At 35.4% G+C, this 21,487-nt stretch overlaps 1 protein-coding gene across 2 annotated transcripts; it reads left to right on the top strand.

The window, feature by feature from the left end:
- The first annotated feature begins 10,219 nt into the window (after positions 1-10,219).
- Positions 10,220-20,471, top strand: NIPSNAP3A (nipsnap homolog 3A). 2 transcript variants are annotated; one of them, XM_065879388.1, is made up of 6 exons: positions 10,220-10,380; positions 12,957-13,167; positions 15,262-15,420; positions 16,938-17,087; positions 19,450-19,536; positions 19,626-20,471. In XM_065879388.1, the coding sequence occupies exons 1-6, from the start codon at positions 10,321-10,323 to the stop codon at positions 19,700-19,702; spliced, it is 744 nt and encodes a 247-aa protein (XP_065735460.1). In that variant the 5' UTR covers positions 10,220-10,320; the 3' UTR covers positions 19,703-20,471. The 2 variants fall into 2 exon arrangements, with proteins under 2 accessions (XP_065735460.1, XP_065735461.1); XM_065879389.1 differs by lacking the exon at positions 16,938-17,087 and having other exon boundaries at positions 10,321-10,380; positions 19,626-19,702.
- Positions 20,472-21,487: the final 1,016 nt, after the last annotated feature.

The raw sequence follows: 21,487 nt of genomic DNA on the forward strand, positions 1-21,487 counted from the left end.
GGAAACACTCCCATTTACCACTACAACAAAAAGAATAAAATACCTTGGAATAAACCTACCTAGGGAGACAAAAGTCCTGTATGCAGAAAATTATAAGACACTGATGAAAGAAATTAAAGATGATACCAACAGATGGAGAGATATACCATGTTCTTGGATTGAAAGAATCAATATTGTGAAAATGACTATACTCCCCAAAGCAATCTACAGATTCAATGCAATCCCTATCAAATTACCAATGGCATTTTTCACAGAACTAGAACAAAATATCTTAAAATTTGCATGGAGACACAAAAGACCCCGAATAGCCAAAACAGTCTTGAGGGAAAAAAGCAGAGTGAGAGGTATCAGACTCCCTATCTTCAGACTATACTACAAAGCTACAGTCATCAAGACAATATGCTGCTGACACAAAAAAAGAAATATAGATCAATGGAACAAGATAGAAAGCCCAGAGATAAACCCATGCACCTATAGTCAACTGCTCTATGACAAATGAGGCAAGGATATACAATGGAGAAAAGACAGTCTCTTCAATAAGTGGTGCTGGGAAGACTAGACAGCTACATATAAAAAAATGAAATTAGAACACTCCCTAACACCATACACAAAAATAAACTCAAAATGGATTTGCAACCTAAATGTAAGACCAGACACTATAAAACTCTTAGAGGAAAACATAGGAAGAACACTCTTTGACATAAATCACAGCAAGATCTTTTTTGATCCACCTCCTAGAGTAATGGAAATAAAAACAAAAATAAACAAATGGGACCTAATGAAACTGAAAAGCTTTTGAACAGCAAAGGAAACCATAAACAAGACAAAAAGACAACCCTCAGAATGGGAGAAAATATTTGCAAACGAATCAATGGACAAAGGATTAATCTCCAAAATATATATAAGCTCTTGCAGCTCAATATTAAAAAAACAAACAACCCAATCCAAAAATGGGCAGAAGACCTAAACAGACATTTCTCCAAAGAAGACATACAGATGGCCAAGAAGCACATGAAAAGCTGCTCAACATCACTAATTATTAGAGAAATGCAAATGAAAACTACAATGAGGTATCACCTCACACCAGTTAGAATGGGCATCATAAGAAAATCTACAAACAACAAATGCTCGAGAGGGTGTGGAGAAAAGGGAACGCTTTTCCACTGTTGGTGGGAATGTAAATTAATACAGCCACTATGGAGAACAGTATGGAGGTTCCTTAAAAAACTAAAAATAGAACTACCATATGACACAGCAATCCCACTATGGGGCATATACCCAGAGAAAACCATAATTCAAAAATACACATGCACCCCAATGTTCATTGCAGCACTATTTACAATAGCCAGGTCAGGGAAGCATCCTAAATGCTCATCGACAGACAAATGGATAAAGAAGATGTGGTACATATATACAATGGAATATTATTCAGCTGTAAAAGGAACGAAATTGGGTCATTTGTTGAGACATGGATGGATCTAGACACTGTCATACAGAGTGAAGTAACTCAGAAAGAGGAAAACAAATATTGTATATTAACACATATATGTGGAACCTAGAGAAATGGTACAGATGAACTGGTTTGCAGGGCAGTAATAGAGACACAGATGTAGAAAACAAACGTATGGACACCAAGGGGGGAAAGCAGCAGGGGGTGGTGGTTGTGGTGTGATGAATTGGGAGATTGGGATTGACATGTATACACTGATGTGTATAAAATGGATGACTAATAAGAAACTTCTGTATAAAAAAAAAAATAAAATTCAGAAAAAAGAAAAATTAATATACTAAGAATCCCACCCAAAGATTTATAAAAAGAAGAAATGAAAAAATCCAAAGACAGGTAAAGACCAAACCAGTAGTTTAGGAAATTTTACCAGGCCCATCCCATTTCCCTGGAGACTTTTAATACACTTTCCAAAAACAGGTAGCCATTATCATATGCAAATTGTTTCATAAAATATAAAAAGTGAGTGGGAACCTTGCCCAACTCTTTTTGATAAGCCTGAAAAAACACTGAAATGAAAACTGAACGACAATATGAGAAAGGAAAAATTATGAGCCAATCACACTTACAAACATAGAGAATTTCTATATAAAATAATAGCAAGCAGAATCTAACAATGTACAAAATAATAATACCTAACATCTAGGCAGGGTTTATACCAGGGATGTAAGGAAGTCTTAACATTATAAAAATATGTTAATGTAACTTACCACAATATTAATTAAAGAATAAAAACAAATATGTTTTTAGCAAATTCAGGAAAAGTTTTGAATTCAACAGGCATTCACAATTTTTTAAAAATTAAAAACTTAGCAAACTAAAAACAGAAAAAAAACTCCTTTAACCTGATAAAGAGTATTTATCAAAAAACTTATAACTAACAAGTTCCCTTAAAGTTACAAACAAATTCAACATTGCACAGAAATCCTACCCAGTGAAAGAGAGAGAGAGAGAAAGACAGAGAAGAGAAGGAGAAAGGAAGGGAGAAAGCAAAGAAAGAAAAGAAAGAGAAAAATAGGAAGGAAGGGGAGAAGAAAGGGCAGGAGGGAGAGAAGGAGGAAGGGAAGGAGAGGAGGTATGAAGATTGGAAAGGGAGAAACAAAATTATCATTATTTACTGAAAATAAGGTTGTCTACATAGAAGTAATAAAAAAATCTATAAAAGGAAAATCTTAAAATTGAAATGAATAAGAGGATCTAGCAAGACTTCTAAATACATGATCAATATACAAAATTCAATAGTATTTTGTGCAGCAGTTATAATTGGTTAGAAAATGTACTTTAAAAAGCATCTCACAACACCAACAAAAGTATAAAGTGCTCACAAATAAATCTATAAAATCTGTGTAAGGAATTTTTGAAGAAAAGTATAACTCTTCTTTAAAACACATAGAAGAAAACCCCCCACAAATTGTGGAGCTTTATTTTGTTCATGTTAAGAAATTCAAGAATAACTATATCAATTCATCCCAAATTTCTCTATAAAGTTAGTGTAATTTCAATCAAAATGAAATTAGGATTTTTTTTAAAATTTCTTAAGTTTACCCCAAAATTCAACTTGAATAGTAAAGACCAAGAATAGCCAAGAAAATGTAAGAATAAGAGCTACAAATTTACTGTACTAAATGTCAAGATGGATGATAAAACTACAATAATTCAGATAGCATAGCATTGGTACGAGTAAACATAAACTATGTCAAAGAAATAGAGTATTCAGAAATAGCCTGGGCATATGTGGAAGTTTATATCCTAAATAAATGATACTTAATATGGCATCGCAAATCAGTAGGGAATGGATGAAATATTTAATAAATTGTGCTTTGGTAATGGACTACTAATATTAAAGGGAAAAATAAAGATCAAATTAAACCTCCACCTCACACTGTGACCAAAATAAATTTGAGACAAATCAAATGCCAAAAGCAAAACTGTAAAATATCTACAGGAAAATGTCTTCATACACAGGGATAGGAAAAGCGTTATCTCAAATGAGCCCATAAAACATACAAAACTACTAATTCAAATTTAGAAACATCTATATGGCAAAAGTGCATCATTAGGAAGGTTTAAATATTAACACAAATGAAAGATTACATCAGTAACAAATACAACAAAAGAGGATTAGTATCTAGATTTTTTTTTTTAAGCTATCAGATTACTAAGATAAACAACATAACAGAAAATTGGGCAAAGGATATAAACAGGACCTCAAAGAAAAGGAAAACAGCATGGACTATAAAATTATGAAAAGAGGCTCAATTTACATGAAATCAGAGAAATGTATATTAAATCAATGAGATATTTCTCAGCCAAGAGATACGAAAATACTAAACCGTTACAAGAACTGTCAAGAATATGGAGAAAGAGGAAATCTCATTCACTGACAGTAGGAATATAAATCAATTTAAAAATCTACCAAAAAGTATGAAGTTGACTCATTAATTCCACTTACAGGTATATGACCAAGGAGATCCACACAGAGTTATTCACTGAAGCATTATTTATAAAATAAACATATGGGAACACTTAAATATCAATAACTAAGTTATGGTATCCTGTAACACTGGATTATAGGAGAGTAATTAAAATGAGTGAACCAGCTCTAAACTACTCATTTTGTTACCCTTTGTCAGTCACTTAGCTTCTTTGAGCTTCTTATTTGCTGTTTTTGTTTTAATTTATGAAATGGAAAATCAACCTCACAAGGTGAAATGAAAGACAATAAGAAAGAGATAAGTAAATGACATAATATATATAACAGCTCCTATGAAATATCAGGTACATTAGAATCTGATGTTCTCTTGTCTGTGAAATAGGTATCACCAACATTCTCTGAAAGAGAGGTGGACAGGAATAGGATATATGATTTGAGAATAATCAATATTTATTAAAACCCATTTAAAAATGAGAAAGGCAGCTAGATAGGAAAGAGGAAAGAATTAACCAACCAAATGAGGGCCTAGCTCTCATTGAGGTAATCACAAATGAGACTCTAGTCACATAAATCTACCAACAGGCTCCATTCCAAAACACTTACAGGCTCAGGACCATTATTCAATGAAAAACACTATGAAACAGGAATTATACTGAAGTAGCCTGTAAAGTTATGACTTTTCACTAAATAGTTTTAGTTTTATTTTGTGCTGAGTGAGAACTTCTGATGACACCAAGGTAGTAGGAAAACTGGGAACCATATTTCTTAATATTCAGTGTCTATATAAGAAGAAAATCACCTTGAATATGAAGCCCACTTCTAGTAATGGAACTAGTAACCCCACTTCTAGTAAACCCACTTCTACCTTACACTATTAAGCTATCTTGAGCAGTCAACTTACATTTTTCAGAAGAAATTTTAATCTGAATAATGCTGATTTCCCATAAGCTATGTGTCTGTCAACCTTCATAAGAGATAGAGGGACATCTGAGCTTCAATCATAAAGTATATTTGGGGAAATCCTAAACTATATCCTGAAGGACCTAACAAGGGACAGAAGAGCCAATAGGCCCCCTGGGTTTGGATACATCCTACAAGCCCCTTACATTAATGCTCTGGCCCGCAATACAATATGGAGAATAAATTTTAAAATAACAAATTATAAAGATGCTGCAAAAGCAACTAAAGATGGTCAGGTAAAGCTAACACAGATTAAAAAGTGAGTTGATTACTCAGCTAGTAGGTGTCTATGACAACTTGCAGAGAGGAAGAGAATTCCATTGGAGAGCATCAGATAATGTGTGTTCATTTGAAAGAGGAACTTCATGGAAAAACATGTCACAGACTAAGCGCACTAGTGCCTAAAGGTAAAAGGTGTTTAAACTTACACCTAGGAAAGAAATCAGCCATATTTCATAATAAAAATCCAAAACAATTAGCAAAAGGTCCAGAAATACCTCCCCCAAACGTTTTCCCCCAACTCCAATTGTGAGGCACAAGGATTATTCAAAGGAATAGACTTGCCAAGTCTATTTCAGGAAATAATTGCTTTTATTATTGACAGGTTTTTAAATGTCATTGGCACTAGAATTCACTTTCAAATGCAAAACATAAAGCCAATTAACAGAGGATATCTAAAAAGGTATATAATGGATATATATTAAACTCATATGTTTATGTGTTTTAGTAATAAAAAACAATTTATTTTATTAATAGAAACAGCGTTAAATAAATTCATATTATATGTAATACCGGGCTGCTCACAAGTCTTTCCTACTAATTCTAAGAAGGCTAGCAGCAAAGAGGCTGATACAGAAATATCAAGACATTGACAATCTCAAGAAGAGGTATCCAGTCTTTTTCCTTCCCCACAGCATTTAATTCAATACTCAACACACAACAGGTGCTTAATACATATTCACTGATACGAGTAGGATACTTGCTAAGAAACACTGAATGAAAATTTGTTACTTTATTACCATTTATTTATATTAATAATAAAGCAACTCATAAAAGTTTTGAAAGTAATTCATCTTTACTGAAATTTTTCTCTTTAATACATAATACCATGTAACAAAAAAAGAAGAACTGTAAGACAGCTCCACTCTAAATACCTACAGGTTAACTTACAGGAACTTAAAAATAACAAAAATAGCACACACTACTGGAGGCCTAATGAAGGAAACTAGTTTATACCACCACCTAGTGGCCATACAATGATGCAGCACAAAGAAAGTACTTACCAGGGCTGTCACCAAAGTACAAGTATCTGGAGTTTACACGTAGAGCTACTGCCCTCCTATGCAGCTGGGCCAGCGTTGGATCCATCTCTCCCACTTCCTTCTGCAGATTTGATGAGGCTGACCTTTGGACAAAACCAAGCAGAGACATCATCAAGTGGATCGTTGCCTTTCCCCACCTCATATAATTTCCTCCACCCTTTAACTGATACCTATTTGTTACGTACAGTGTAAAATGCACTTTCACACTCATTGGACCAGATGGCAATAATTAAAAAGTAGTCCTGGCTGGGCCACATAGCAGCAGTGAACCTGAGGAAATTAATCTCTCAAAATCTCACCTTTTTCACTTATAAAATGGAGATAAAATGTAACTTACAGCATTTTGAGGATAATTAAAACCTGTGAGAAAATAAATAGGAGATTGCCTTAGGCACCTAACAATACTTAACAATGGTTACCTAATTCTAAGTTGTAGCCATAAATTTTACTCCTATCTTGTAAGCATTCTCCTTTTGGAAACATTCTTGGAAGTTTCCTCTGTCTTTCTCTTGGTTGGATGCAGGCTCTAGGGGGTGGCCAAGCCACAGTGTGGAAGAAGTCTGCTCCTTATCATGTATAGAAGAGCTGCCTGCCAAGTAGGTAAATGCACTCTGGTTTCTCATAAAAAATAAAATTCATTAGTGTTTGAGTCATAATACGCTTTTGGTGTCAATCTGTAACAGCAAATTAGCCTAAACGATATATATATATATACATATATATATATATATGTATGTATATATGTATATATATATATATGTATGTGTATATATATATATATGTATGTATGTATATATATATTATATATATTCTTGAAAGATACTACCAAATATTGAGATCTCTGGCATCCTTCTCTCTTTGGCCTCAAGAACCTGGCAACAAAGATTAGACCTCACAGGCAGGACACCAATAGTTTACTTGCCGAGAAAACTGACTAGACAAGAGAAATAACTTATAGATAATAACAGTGGGGTGATGGGCATCTACTGAAGGAAACTGCCCAGTCAGATCACCCTACACTAAAGCCCATTACTTGGCAAGACCCACCCATACTCACAGAGCTTTTTTATAGTCCAACTTCAAAATATGAGCTGAGAGACAAATACAAAAACATTTCAGGAAAAACTCCAGTACCAGAGACAGAAAAAATAAATAGATAGAAAACAAAATAAAACTCAAATGAAGACTTAAAACAATAATATTTAAAAAGAAAACACCTATAATCAATGTCCCCAGAGAGACAGAAATATTGAATCCACCTAACAAAAAGAGGATAATATTTCTGAAGAGAGTGGGGAAAAAAAACATTCTGGAAAAAGGGGTAAAAAGGAGCTCTTGGACAGAAACAATGGAAATTAGAACATTAAAATTTTACTACATGAGTTAGAAAATAAAATTGGAACATTTCATGACCCCCTCCAAAAAAAAGCAAAAAAGAAAGATTAAAAAATTAGGAGGAAAAAGAAAATTAGAGGATCAAATGGAGGCATAACATTTGAACAAAAGAAGTTCCAGAGAGTGAGGAGGAAGGAAAAAAATCCAAGAAACATAACAAATTTTTCATAATTTAAGAGTTTCCAGATTGAGGGGGGTCAACTGAGTGAGACACAATGTATAAAAAAAAATCTATCCCAAGGAACATTATTGTGAAATTTCAGAAAATTAGGGAAAGCAAGAAAACCATAAAAGCTTCCAGAGAGAAATAAGTCACATACAAAGGATCAGGAATCAGAACGGGATGAATGTCTCATTAGAAACTATAATGCAATGGAGCAGTGCCTTTAAAAATATGAGGAAAAATTATTTCCAATGTAGAATTTTACATCCACCCAAACTATAAATTAAGGAGGTTGATAAAGACATTTTTAGAGATGCAAGTCTCAAAAGTTTAAGTCCCATGTGCTGTCTCCTAAAATTAGGAGGAAAAAACAAGATGCAAGATCCTGGAAAAATGAGGTCCAACACAAGGCAAACGAGATTCCCCAGGAGATCAGTGAAAGGAGATCCAAGAATTACTACAGGGCCACCTTAGAGAACGCTTAGTCCACACTGGACCAAGAGAAAAGACTCCTGAAAGATATCTCTAGAAGATGAAACTGATAAACTGATTAACAGGTTTAATCATTTTGAGTTTTGGCAAAGAATTTGGTGATTAATAAGTGTAAGGAAAAGAAGAGAAACAAATGAAAAAGAGAAATAAAAAAATAGTCACCTTCCTATGATTAAGATCATAGACGTAAGCCACATAGCAGTGGCTTAAACTAGAAGATGAATTCTCTTGTAGAAGAAGTCCAGAGACAGGCAGTCCAAGGCTCCTAGTATGGTGTTCCTTGGTGTCAGAACCTAGGCTGCTTCTCTCTTGTTGTTCTGCCATCCCCAGCATGTGGCTTCTACCTCAAAGACCAAGAACTCAAACCATTACATCCACATTCTAGCAGGCAGAAATAAGAAAAAGGCAAAGAGGAAAACAACCCCTCCTACACAACTTTAAGATCACTTACAGTAGGTCATAAATGCGCTAAAACATCCCACTGGCCAGGACTTAAGTCACGTGGATGCACCAAGCTGCCTGGGTTCTATTAGTATTTTTTTAAGAGGGGTTGGGACAAGAATGTCATTGGGAAAGAGCTAGCAGTCTCTGCTACCTCCCTCCAGCACTTTCTATTCTCCATATCCTACTTTGTCTTTCCTCGACGTATTTATTAAGCCCTGATATATTTTTCCTTCATTTGTCTATCTGTTTCCCCTAACCTGGAACTTCCAAGGGGACACAGACTTTGTCTTTTGTTCACCTCTGCACCCCAGTTTCTGGAAAAGTGACTGAAGCATAGAAGAAATTTAATATGGGTTGAATGAGGGAATAAATTGTTAATTCCGGGGTTGAGGGGGGGGAGTCTAAGAAAATAAATTTAAACATAAAGATCCAGTCTGGGCACAGATGATGCTTTGTTTTGTCTTCATTAGTTAGAAATGGATGCCCATCATATGGAAAAAATGACTCGCCCTTCTGGAATTACTAATTTTAAAAAGCCTCCTTTCCTCTGAACAGATGATTCAAGTCATTGTACAAGGTACAACTAACCCCCTAGTCCTAATAATATAAGCAATATTGCATTAATGTTTGCAATAATGTAACTATTAGCAAGAATAACATAAACATTAACATGATGTAAATAATGTAAATTAATGATGTAATCAATTAACTGATTATTTTTCATGTAAATATTATTAGCCGCAGGAAGGGAAATTATTTGGGGGGAGTGTTATACTAGACATATAAATCCTCTTCTTCCATAGAAGGAGTCAATAGATACTATCTAGACCGAAAAACAAACAAAAAAAAAAACACAAGAAATAGCAAAATATGCCTATTATTTAAAAATACAGAAAGAGGCGTCAGAAGAAATAGCTCGAAATGTTGAAAGGTGATTATTCTGGTGAGCAATAATCAGGGATAGGGGAGACTAGACCAGAGGTTTTGCTTTTAAGGATCACAGAATTTTAACAACGTATGTTTATATTTGAATTTTTCATATCTAGCTCGGTGCCCCCATTCCTCTGAGCTCCCGGAAAATAAGTTATTAGGAGTGTAAGTTATTAGGAGCCTTGCAACTTCGCGCTGTGGGCAGTGATGGGGACGGAGAATGCACTTAGAACAGAAAAGTGAAGGCTCCTTGGTCGTACATGCTCGCATCCTACACACGAACTTTTAGGAACTGTACGCACGTGCGCAAGGAGATGAGGCGACGGGCCCAGACAGGTGGTACAGGAGCGACATCAGCACTCAGCTAATTCTAATGTCATTTCTGACGCTGGGGGTAAGAACGTTCGAGGGAACCAACGTGGAAGGAAGGGTCAGAGCTAACACCAAACGCGTCTGGGGCTCAGGCTGCGGAGGACGCCTGGCAGACTGGGCGGTCCGGCCGCCCCCCAACCCGCCCCCGCCCCGGCCCCAACGCAGGAGGAGGAGCCGACCCGCCCCGAGCCTGCGTCCGGGAGTTGTGCAGGCGCCGCTCTCTGCTAGTCGGGAAGCCACAGGAGGAGGAATTTAAGGAAGAATACCGGCCGCTGCCCTTCTCAGCGATCGAAGCCGTGCCATGCTTGCCCTCCGAAGGAGCCTGACTAAGGCTCTGGCCGCTCGGACGCAGGCGCCTCAGGTACTGGCCGTCCGAAACGCGCCCAAATCGTTCCCTGGAGGAGGGGCGGGGAGGGGCGTCTGCGGGGAGAGCGCGGGCCGCGCATGCGCCTACGGGCCCAGACCTGCCAACGTGGTTCTGCTGCCGCAGAGCTGACTTCTAGTACAAGTCTCGGAATCCCGTGGCGGCGGACCCCGCGCTGCGCGGCAAGAGGAAGGGTTCCATTAGAGGAAGACCCAATGCCAGGGTCGCCTCCGGCCGGCTCGCAAACAGTCGTGGACAGGGGCCGTTTCTAGCCTAGGTACCCGGAAGCCCTGAGGTCACCCCTGAAGCGCCAGCTGCTGCGTTTTTGCGGCTCTGCGAGGTTGCTGTCGCCGCATTGGGGCCTGTGCTAGACACTGGTCCGGCCTCTCTTACTGATTTGTGTTTTGACAAGCCCCTCCAGACTGAAGGGGCAATAGGACAGGCCTCCCCCTATTAAGCGAAATACACAACCGTCCAGCATTTTGCAGGCAGAGAACCTTTAAGAGGGGGCCCAGGGTGCAGGTGGTGAAGCATCCTGCCCAGATGCCACTGTCTCCTGAGGTTGGTGCCCTAGTCAGGCAGTGTCAGGAACCTCGTTGCAAATATGATGATGACAACTTATTTAATCTGGATAAAAAATGTACAAAATAGATTATTGTGATTCAGCCTTAACTGTCAGGAATTGGCCTATTCTGTGAATCTAACCTAGAGGTTTTTTCGTTTTGGTGTTTAGGCTTTTACTTCTCTCTCAAAGAGCAGTAAGAAGGGGATTATAATCCACTCTAGAGACTGACTTTCTGGTGAAGACTAAATGGCCCCTTCACCCAAGATTAGCAATACAGTCTTTATTCTGAGTCTCTCTATTGGGGCAGGACCAAGAATTATTCCTTAGAATTTTACTCTGAACTTTGATGTTATTAAATGTCAACCAAAAAAATGAAAACAAAAATGGTTCTGACAAACCTAGGGGAAGGACAGGAATAAAGACGCAGACGTAGAGAATGGACTTGAGGATACAGGGAGGACACGTTCTTCTGCCAACGATAATAAAATGTATGCCTTTGATCACATATTTTGATCTCCAAATACAAATTCCCTGAAAAGCAACTTAAAAAGCAGTTGTTACAAGTACTCTATTGGCCCATTTTCTGATATCTGATATATTTTATTTATAATATTTTTAAACTATAAATACTAGGCAGTTTTTATTTGCTTAACATTCTGTTAGTAAAGTTTAGTAAGATGGCACAAAAAGAATATCTGTCAAATACAGGGGCAGCTGCAATTGTTTTTGATGGCAAGCTTAAGTCAGTTGGGCAATAAGAGTATAACTCATCATAGACATGGAATGACCTCAAGAGAGATTATTATAATTAAGCTTTATACACAATTAAGTAAAATATATGCATTACTGTGTTTTTTAAACAAAATATATGTCAGAGGAAGAAGCCTACTGCTTTCCTTTGACATATCAGGTAGTCAGTATAAGCCCAAAATTCATCAATAGCCTTATAAGTACCAAAACTACTTTAATAGATAATTCTGGTATAATCAGCTTCAGGAAATGTAAACATGCTAACCTAACTTATGTACGATGGATATGTAAACTAGAATGCTATATGAATGTATATGCATGTGTGTATATACATATATTTGTATATACATATATATATATATATACACAAACACATATACATACACAAAGCATCTACTGAAAGTTAAGTTTACTCAGAGAACCCAATTAGAAATTTACATTGTGAGCATATGACTATTACAAAAGTAATGAATGGTTCTTAAGGGATATTTCCATCAACCTGCTATAATTGGGTGGATTAAATGCCCTTCTTCAGGTTGCATATGTAATTAAACCCTAATAATTATTCAGACAATTCTGACTTACTGATGTTTCCTTTTTCTAGCATTTACACAGGCTATCACCATAGTACAATGCAACTGGCTAAGTCATAGTTTCCTATTACACTAGTTACACTCCTGTTCTATTTTTGACTAGTGGTCCACTTCACTGGATTTAGAAAATACTTCTATCTGACCAGCAATTTCCATTGTTTTAAGAACCTAAAAAAAAAATTAGTTTTCTGCCAGTAAACACACTGTCATTGTGCCAGCCAAAATACCTGTATATGTTAAAAAATTGTTTTAAATGCTTAACTCTAATACATATGCTATTCAATATAGATGGAATATTAGCTAAATAAGGGATAATAAACTATTTGTAAAATTTATTAGGATCCTAACTATTTGTAAAATTTATCAGGATCCTAATTGTCCTTTGGTAAAGAGGCTGACCCAGTGCCTTCTTAGGAGTGTCTCATGGAAAAGTGACTAACGGTGGAGCCCCTGCTAGGAAACAGTAGCTATATATTTAGAATGTTTAAAGCAGGCATCTTTATTGACATATCTCTAAACAAATTCAGTGGAGAGAGGACAACAGAAGTCAAAACAGATTATGAGTTTAATGAGTGTCCCTTGTTTCCAGACTCAGATTTGTTTGTAACATAATATTATAAACCCTACCTTCCCCAAATATTTCAAGTTGCCTTATCTTTCTTCAGGTGTGCTCATCTTTTGCTACAGGCCCCAGACAATACGATGGAACATTCTATGAATTTCGTACCTGTTATGTTAAGCCCTCAAAGATGAATGAGTTCCTGGAAAATATTAAGAAAAACATTCATCTTCGGACAGCTCACTCTGAATTGGTTGGATTCTGGACTGTAGAATTTGGAGGCAGAATGAATAAAGTGTTTCATGTTTGGAAGTATGGTATGAGTCATCAGCTTAAGTATTCAGTACAGATTTTCATTCAGTTAGATATTACATGAGACTTAGTTCTTGGATCTATGTTACTATAAATACATACAGGTTAAGTAAAACTAAAACAGCAATACCAAAAAAATTAATTCAGTGATTATTCTTCCCAACAGTATACCTCTTAACAGCCCATTGCTGGAAACCTTTATATTATCATATGGGAAGCAATATTGGGAAAATGTGGCATCTCCAATTTCAAGTCATAAAATTCTAAGCTAGACTTTAATTCTAGAAAAAAAAGTTTAGAATGGCTTATTGTACAGATTTTTTATGAAAAATTTAAAGCAGTTAATGCAAGAACCAGAGTGAGTTAGGATCATAAAAGAAAGTAGAATTATTTTTTCTTTATATTGAAGCTATAGCTGGATATCAGTGTTTTAGCAGAAATCATTCGAACATCTAGGGACTTCAGGGAAATAGAAGTTGATAGAGGATGATAGTTAACCTTGAAGCCCTCACCCATCCTTAAGATTTAATAATTTTGTTATATTTCAGGACCACTTTGGGTTTTTTCCTGCCCCCAGAGTTTCAAGGAATTCACTGTCATTATACTAGGCTAGGGAGGTAAAGGAAAGGAAGTAAGTGAGTTCTTTCAGTATTGAAGTTGACCAACCCCTGGTTTACAAGAAGAACGGTTACAGGAATCCCTAGAATGTTTAATTCCAATATTAAATTTTTGTGAAGTCACATCAGGAATTGATGATATCTAAAGAACTTTTAATAATTTCATTTAGTGTTTGGTCATCAGTGTCCAAAGTTAATAGTCATAATAGTACTTTAATATGAAAAGTACTCATTCTGTATTTAACGTGGCCATAGTTTAGGGGTTCTCCCTGTTGTAATAAAACAAACCCCATTAAAACACAATTTACGGGACTTCCCTGGTGGTGCAGTGGTTAAGAATCTGCCTGCCAATGCAGGGGACACAGGTTCAAGCCCTGGTCTGGGAAGATCCCACATGCAGCGGAGCACATAAGCCCATGTACCACAACTACTGAGCCTGCGCTGTAGAGCCCGCGAACCACAACTACTGAAGCCCACACGTCTAGAGCCCATGCACCGCAACAAGAGAAGCCACCGCAATGAGAGGCCCAAGCTCCACAACGAAGAGTAGCCCCCGCTCGCCACAACTAGAGAAAGCCCTCACGCAGCAACGAAGACCCAACGCAACCAAAAATAAATAAATTTATTTAAAAAAACACAATTTATGCTTTAATGCACCACCAGCTGAATCATGTCCCATTAAGAAATTACTCGTAAGGTCCTGATATAACTTACTAATGCTCTAAGAAGGCTGTTATTCCTTATCTGCGACGTAAACCATAGAAAACTCTTTGACCATTAGTCTCATAAGGCCCTATTAGTAAATATTAGTACTAGGCCCATATGTTAGTAACATATGGGTAACAAACAGAAGAGAAATAGTACTGGGTAAAAAGAATGGATGACAGTAAGTAAGAGAATGAGCACTATTTCTTTGGAAGCTGTTAGTTCAAAGAAGAGGCTGAAAAAGCAAATCTTAATTTCATTGATGTTCAATTTAATTCAGTTATACCTTGACCTGACCACTCATCACCATCACCACTGACAAAGAAAAATAGTCTTTTTCTAAACTGGCGCCATAATTTAAATGCCTCAATAAAATTAATAAGCATAGTTAACAGATATTGAGTACTCACTAGGTGCCAAACACTGTTCTGAGCTCCTTTCATGTGCTAATTTATTTAATCCTCACTTCAGCACTGGAGTTAAACAGACACAAAGATTCAATAACTTACCTAAGCCTCACAACTACCTACTAAGTGGTAGAGCATATAAAGCCCATTACTATATGATATTATCAGTTGTTTACGTTCCTACTCCCCTTTTAGACCATGAACAACTTGGGGACAGGTGTCACATTTACTTATGTTGGTATCTCCAGTGATATAACACAGTCCTTATGTGGCCTCGATGAACATTTACTAAACTGAATGAAACCCAGAAAAAGTACAGGTGGTTTTAAATCAAACATTTTTATTTTTCTTACTCCTTTTCATCCCATAGACAATTTTGCTCATCGAACTGAAGTTCAGAAAGCCTTGACCAAAGATAAGGAATGGCAAGAACAATTTCTCATTCCAAATTTGGCTCTTATTGATAAACAAGAGAGTGAAATTACTTATCTGGTGCCATGGTGCAAATTAGAAAAACCTCCAAAAGAAGGTAAGTCCTTCCATCTTAGTCAATGAATTTTGATGGAGAAAATATTAAAGATTTTAAGCTATAAAAACTAAAGTTCTACTGGAAAAAAAATGAAGTTAATCTTTTGCATAATATAGGAACATATGTTGATTGTTGAGATAAAAATAATTTGGAGCTCTTAGCTTATTCTTAAAAATTGAGCATTAAATAATGGAGTTGTTTTCCAAACTGGCATCATACTGATACTTAAAGTTTAGCTATATTATAGAAAAAGTTGACATGGTCACTAAAGGTTGAGAAGTTGGGCCTTGGGAGCAGGGAGCACATGTGGGTAGATGAGGGATAGTGTATGATATTTTGTCATAATTTTTAAATATTACAAACTTTTAGATATAAAAGTATTTTTCCATAAATTACTAATAATCTCAAATCATGAAATACAAATTTACTTATAAAATTTGACTGTTTGGGGGGAATGAATTAACTGGAACTGCCAAGCTGTATTACTGTAGTCTAACTTTTATGTCTTCCTCTTTCTTATTTCTCAGTTTGAAAATAATTCCTAAAGATTTGTCTTCTTCCTGATTTCACTTCTTGCTGACTTAAAGAAATTATTACCTCAATCCAGTTTTAAACAAAGGTCAGGTTAGAAAAAGCATAAACTAATTTAAATTTTATTTTATTTCCCCCATTATTCCCAACTCTGTAGTGCATTTTGGATTACAAGAGATTTGAAAAGTCTTATTTAGATCCTTATCCACCTAGATCCCCTCAGTTTTAGGCACCACCTAAATGAACTAGTGGGCTTCAAAGAGAATGTCAAATCTTGGTTCTCTTCCTCTATGTTATTCATGATTCTTCAGTAACTTTTGCCTGTTTTTCCTTTACTTCTCAAATCTACTGGTCCCCTAGTTTCTTTCTGTCCACCCACCCTATACTTCCACCCAGAAGGTAAAATACTTTTCAAGTATTTACCTGGATATTATATACCTGGAATAATAAAACCACCTCCTTTAGGGTTTGTTTTGCCTCAAAAACTCTGAGACAGTCCCTTCAGGTCCATTGTTTGCTTGCTGTTCCTGGTAGAAATGGAAACCTATAGGGGGAAATTATATAAAGCAAAAAAGTAGTAGAAGTTGGAAAGAAGAACAGAACTGTAAGAGATTGGAAAATACTTTATTCATTTCTATTATAAAAGTGTAAATGCAGGCAGCTAAAAAGTCCTATTCCATTATTTTCTATTTTATTGATAAATTTTATAAATTAAAAATATTTTAGATAATAACTTACCTATATCTTCCAGTCCCTTTTTTCTTTGTTCTCTATAAGCTTAACAACTCATCCTTAAAGTAGGTCAAGGACTTTCTACACATAAAAGCACAGTGCAAATTATTAATAAATATGTCTACATAAACATGTATATGTATATCATCCTCCAAATCTATATATAGATTAGCTTTCCACTGGAACCAAACTAGACAGGATTACAAATTGCTTGAATGTGTTCAGTAAAATACTTATTTTTCTCCCTATTCCAGGAGTCTATGAACTGGCTACTTTTCAGATGAAACCTGGTGGGCCAGCTCTGTGGGGTGACCCATTTAAAAGGGCAGTTCATACTCATGTCAATCAAGGCTACACAAAATTAGTTGGAGTGTTCCATGCAGAATATGGAATACTCAACAGAGGTACAGTTGTCCATCTCTTCTATGACATTGCAAAGTATATTGGTGATTTACTGTTAAGTTCCTTGGGTCAGTTTGTCTCTCTTCTCATTATTGAGTGTATTTTACCTTTTATTGCCAAATTTTTAGTTTTTTGTGATTTTAAGGGTTGAGTAAACCTGTTTTAAATCTTATTTATTTAGAATATTAATACCTTATGAAGACTTTTGCAAATATTGAACTGCTTTTTTCTCTGATACATCAAAATGATAAAATTTTTAAAACTGGAAAGGACCTCAAGAAATCACCTATTCCTTTCATAATCTTTTTTTCATAATCTACATAATCTCTCAATGGAGTTTTATTGATTTTTTTTCCACTTTTATTGTAATATAATTGACATATAACATTGTGTAAGTTTAAAGTGTACAACATAATGATCTATGTATATATTGTGTGAAATGATTACCACAGTAACTTTAGTTAACATGCATTACCTCACATAGTTACAATTTTTTTTTCCTTGTGATGGGAACTTTTAAGCTTCTCAGCAACTTATTTATTTTATATGTGAAAGTTTGTACTGTTGTACCATTTGTGATTTTTTTAATAATATTACTTGGGTTGTTTGGGGGTGAAAATATATAGTTATTGTAAATATTAAATGGACATGGACAAGCCCAAAGAAAAAAATTACCCATTTCTCACTACTTATATACACATAGTATGTATACCACATTGATTTATTTAATAAAACACCTATTTGGGATATTAAAGTTTATCTGAGAGGATAGCTAAGACTTTTAATATTTGAAAACTCGTAATACCCAGTTGCCTCCTCATATTTCCACTTCATGTCTAATGGACATCTCAAACCTAACATATCCAGAGTTGAGCTGATCGTTGCCCAGAAATTCAACTTTTAATAATATATTGTAAAAAAAAAAGTTGGACTGTGCAAAAATAGATGTTTGTTTAAGTTGGAAAGTACATGAAGAGGAGAAAAATTATGACAATTATTAGATGCCTTTCTCACACCATACACTAAAATAAAATCAAGATGGATTATAAATATCAATTAAAAAACTGAATTCATAGAATTACTGAAACAAAATATAGATAAAATTATTTAATAATATGTGAGAACAACATTTCTAAGCCAAAAGCAAATAAAGAAACTATGAAGGAGAGAAAAGAACTGATGATTTTATTGTACAAAGGCTCAAATTTCTGTGCATACCAAAAACAAATGAAATCCAAAAGCAAAAAGAAAAATAAAAGCTTATGCAAAGACGACACAGATGACTAATATATATTAAAGAAGTTGCAAATTAAAACAATAATTGGATGTCATTTTTTACCTAATAAAAACATATTATATAGATATAGTATTGGAGGGGTTGGGGACAAACAAGTACTGTTGTACTATGTAGGGTTGTATTGGCTTAATCTTGCCCCCCTTAATAATTTGGCAATAAAATAAAAAGCTTAATTTTTTCAACAGTTTTTGCCAACATTCTAGGAAATATGAATGTTTTTAGTTATACAAGAAGGAAATTTGAAAGGATATAAAATATATAATCACATTTGAATGATGACATTAAAGGTTTTTTAAATCTCTAATTTACTATAATAGACGTGTAGAATTTTTATTTAAAAAAACTACTGAAATGTGTGTACACACACTTTTTAATCTTAAATTCATTCTCAGTGTACTAGGAATATGATAATATGCTGAGTATAAATCAGTACTTCACTTCTGGAGGATAGTGTATAATATATACACTGTACATTTGTAAGTGTATATATGTAAGATACTCTTTGGTTCTCTCAATTTAAATTTTAGGAGTTTATGTTAAGAAAATAATCAGATCCAGACTGCCTGGGTTTGAATCCCAGCTCCACCACTTAAAACTCTGTCACCTTGGGTGAGTTACTTAACCTTACTGTGCCTTAGTTTCCTCATCCATAAAATGATGATAATAATAAGCTACCACTGAAGGTTATTATGAAAACTAAATGAGTTAATACACACAAAATGTAAAACCAGTCTCAGCACATAGTAGGCACCCAATAAATGTTAGTAGAAGTTGTCATCAACATTGCTCTTATTATGTACATGTACTGCTGCTCTAATGAAATTTATGTCAGCATTATTTATAGTAAGGAAACTTTGGGAACAATGTTTATAAATTTCTCTCCCAAATCGCTCACCCCTCTGAAATCTTATCACTAATATACTTAGTGTATCAATACTTACCCTGTTGATAATCACTATTTTTATTTAAAGAATAGGAGTTACAGTTTCTGATTAATGTTTCTGTCTTTCTTATTTGAGTAATGCCACAGTCTTTAGAATCTATTTCTGGTTTATTTATTTCTGCAGTTCATGTTCTTTGGTGGAACGAGAGTGCGGATAGCCGAGCAGCTGGAAGACACCAGTCTCATGAGGATCCCAGAGTTGTGGCAGCTGGTAAGCTATTTCACTAAGCACAGGTTATTCTTAGAACAAATCTGATTTAGTCAATAACTTTATATACCTTCTTATGAATTTTTTTCCAGTTCGGGAAAGTGTTAACTTCCTTGGGTCTCAGCAGAATATGCTTCTGATTCCTATGTCATTTTCACCATTGAAATAGTCTTCCACTGATAAATGAAGCATTTCATTAACTGCCATAAGATGTGTCTACTAAAGGTGCTTAAATTCTCCCAAGAGATTCTCACTTTTATTTGATGGAGGTGGTAAGTTAATTTGCTATGTCCTTTGCATATTTAAAAGCTACCTCTGTCCACTATCACCACCACGTCAGTAAACAGTCTGTTCCTTTTTGCCTAGGCATTTCAGTATCTGTCATACATTAAAAATAGTTGCTATTACTATAGGATCTTGACTTTTCATGTTTCCAAATATCTCTTTTTCTCTATTTTGACAACCCTCTGCTTTTATAGCATTTTCTTACATTCCAATGATTCTTTCATTTCCATACCTGTGATAATATCTTTAAAACATTTGTATACATTATTAACCTTTTCATCATGTCTTTTTCTGAGATTTTAAAAGTTTTTGTCCATTAAAGTTTATTTTATACTACCAGATAGGATTCATAAAAATATTAAACATATTTCTTTACTATGGAAGAGTTCAATGTTACCTGTGTCATCTGTATTAATTATGGTTTTCACATTAATAATTACTTACATGGAAAATAATGTTATTAGGTCCTGGTATTAAAAGTTATTGATGACTCATTGGTTTATATGCTACAGTATCTTCATTTACAGTTAACTTTACTAATTTTTACTTCATTTTAAATCACTGTTTAACAAAGGTACTTGGTCATCTGTTTGTTTTAATGAGATATTTATGGTTATGGAAATGTTTGCCCTAATAAAAGCCTACATATACAATCTGATCCTTTTTATTGTGTTTTATATTTTTAATCCTCAGCTCTGGAGCTACTGTTGTGTTGCCATAAGGTAATGAGACAGTAATAATGTACTGTCTTTATTGTAAATATTGTCACCTCAAGTAAATAGCCTGCTAGTAACCTTACAAGGATTTCTTCAGTACCATCACAGACATACTAGGATTTTCTTACTAACAAATTTAGTTTTTATTTCAGTTGAGTGCCTCAGCCTTCTTAAACTAGATTTGGCACTTCTAAGCTCTCCTGGTAGCTTGTACTTACAGCTATGTTATTTTATGTTTCTAACATACTGCAAAAACAATAAATTACGAATCAGCTATCTATGGGAAAACTGAAAAACAGGAAGCACGGTCACCTCTCACTTACCTGGTCGTCAGGAATCTGAAGGACAGATGAGTTCCTAGTAAGGCAAAGAACACCCTGACTCTGAAGGCTAAAATCTATCAGACATGTTAGAGGCATTTGCTTTAAGTTTTGACTAAGAGTCTTCCACCTCAGTTTTTTGAAAAGCTGTCACTTAGGGAATGAGGTGGTGGTGGTATGAATTGCAGTCTGTGTGGACGGATTTCCTCTGGCGTGAGATCAGCCGTGTGCTTAAGGCCATGTTTGGTCACATGAAAGTGTACAACTGGGTCTGCCTTTTCCTCTTTCATTCATCTTTGGACTAGCTAGAACATTTCCTGGTGATGGCCAGGGGCCCTTTCATCCATCCAATCCAGAGCCCTATTGGAGGTTTATAAAGCAGCGGCAGACCAGCATTCTTACCATGTCCTAGACAGAATTGGAGAGCCAGTAGAATGATGGGCTTCACTCCAGTGATGAATTACAGGTGCTTCTATTTGCTGACACACCCCTGGATCAGGAACATGACAAAGCTGGCCGGGACAGAGGACATCACAGATATGACACAGACGGACGTAATTATGTCCACTAACATGTTCTTCTTGCAAAGAGAAAGTCAGTGAGAATCTGAGAGTTCATTGATGCAACTGAGGA

Source organism: Phocoena phocoena, chromosome 6 (genome assembly GCF_963924675.1).
Source record: "Phocoena phocoena chromosome 6, mPhoPho1.1, whole genome shotgun sequence".
NCBI lineage: Eukaryota > Metazoa > Chordata > Mammalia > Artiodactyla > Phocoenidae > Phocoena > Phocoena phocoena.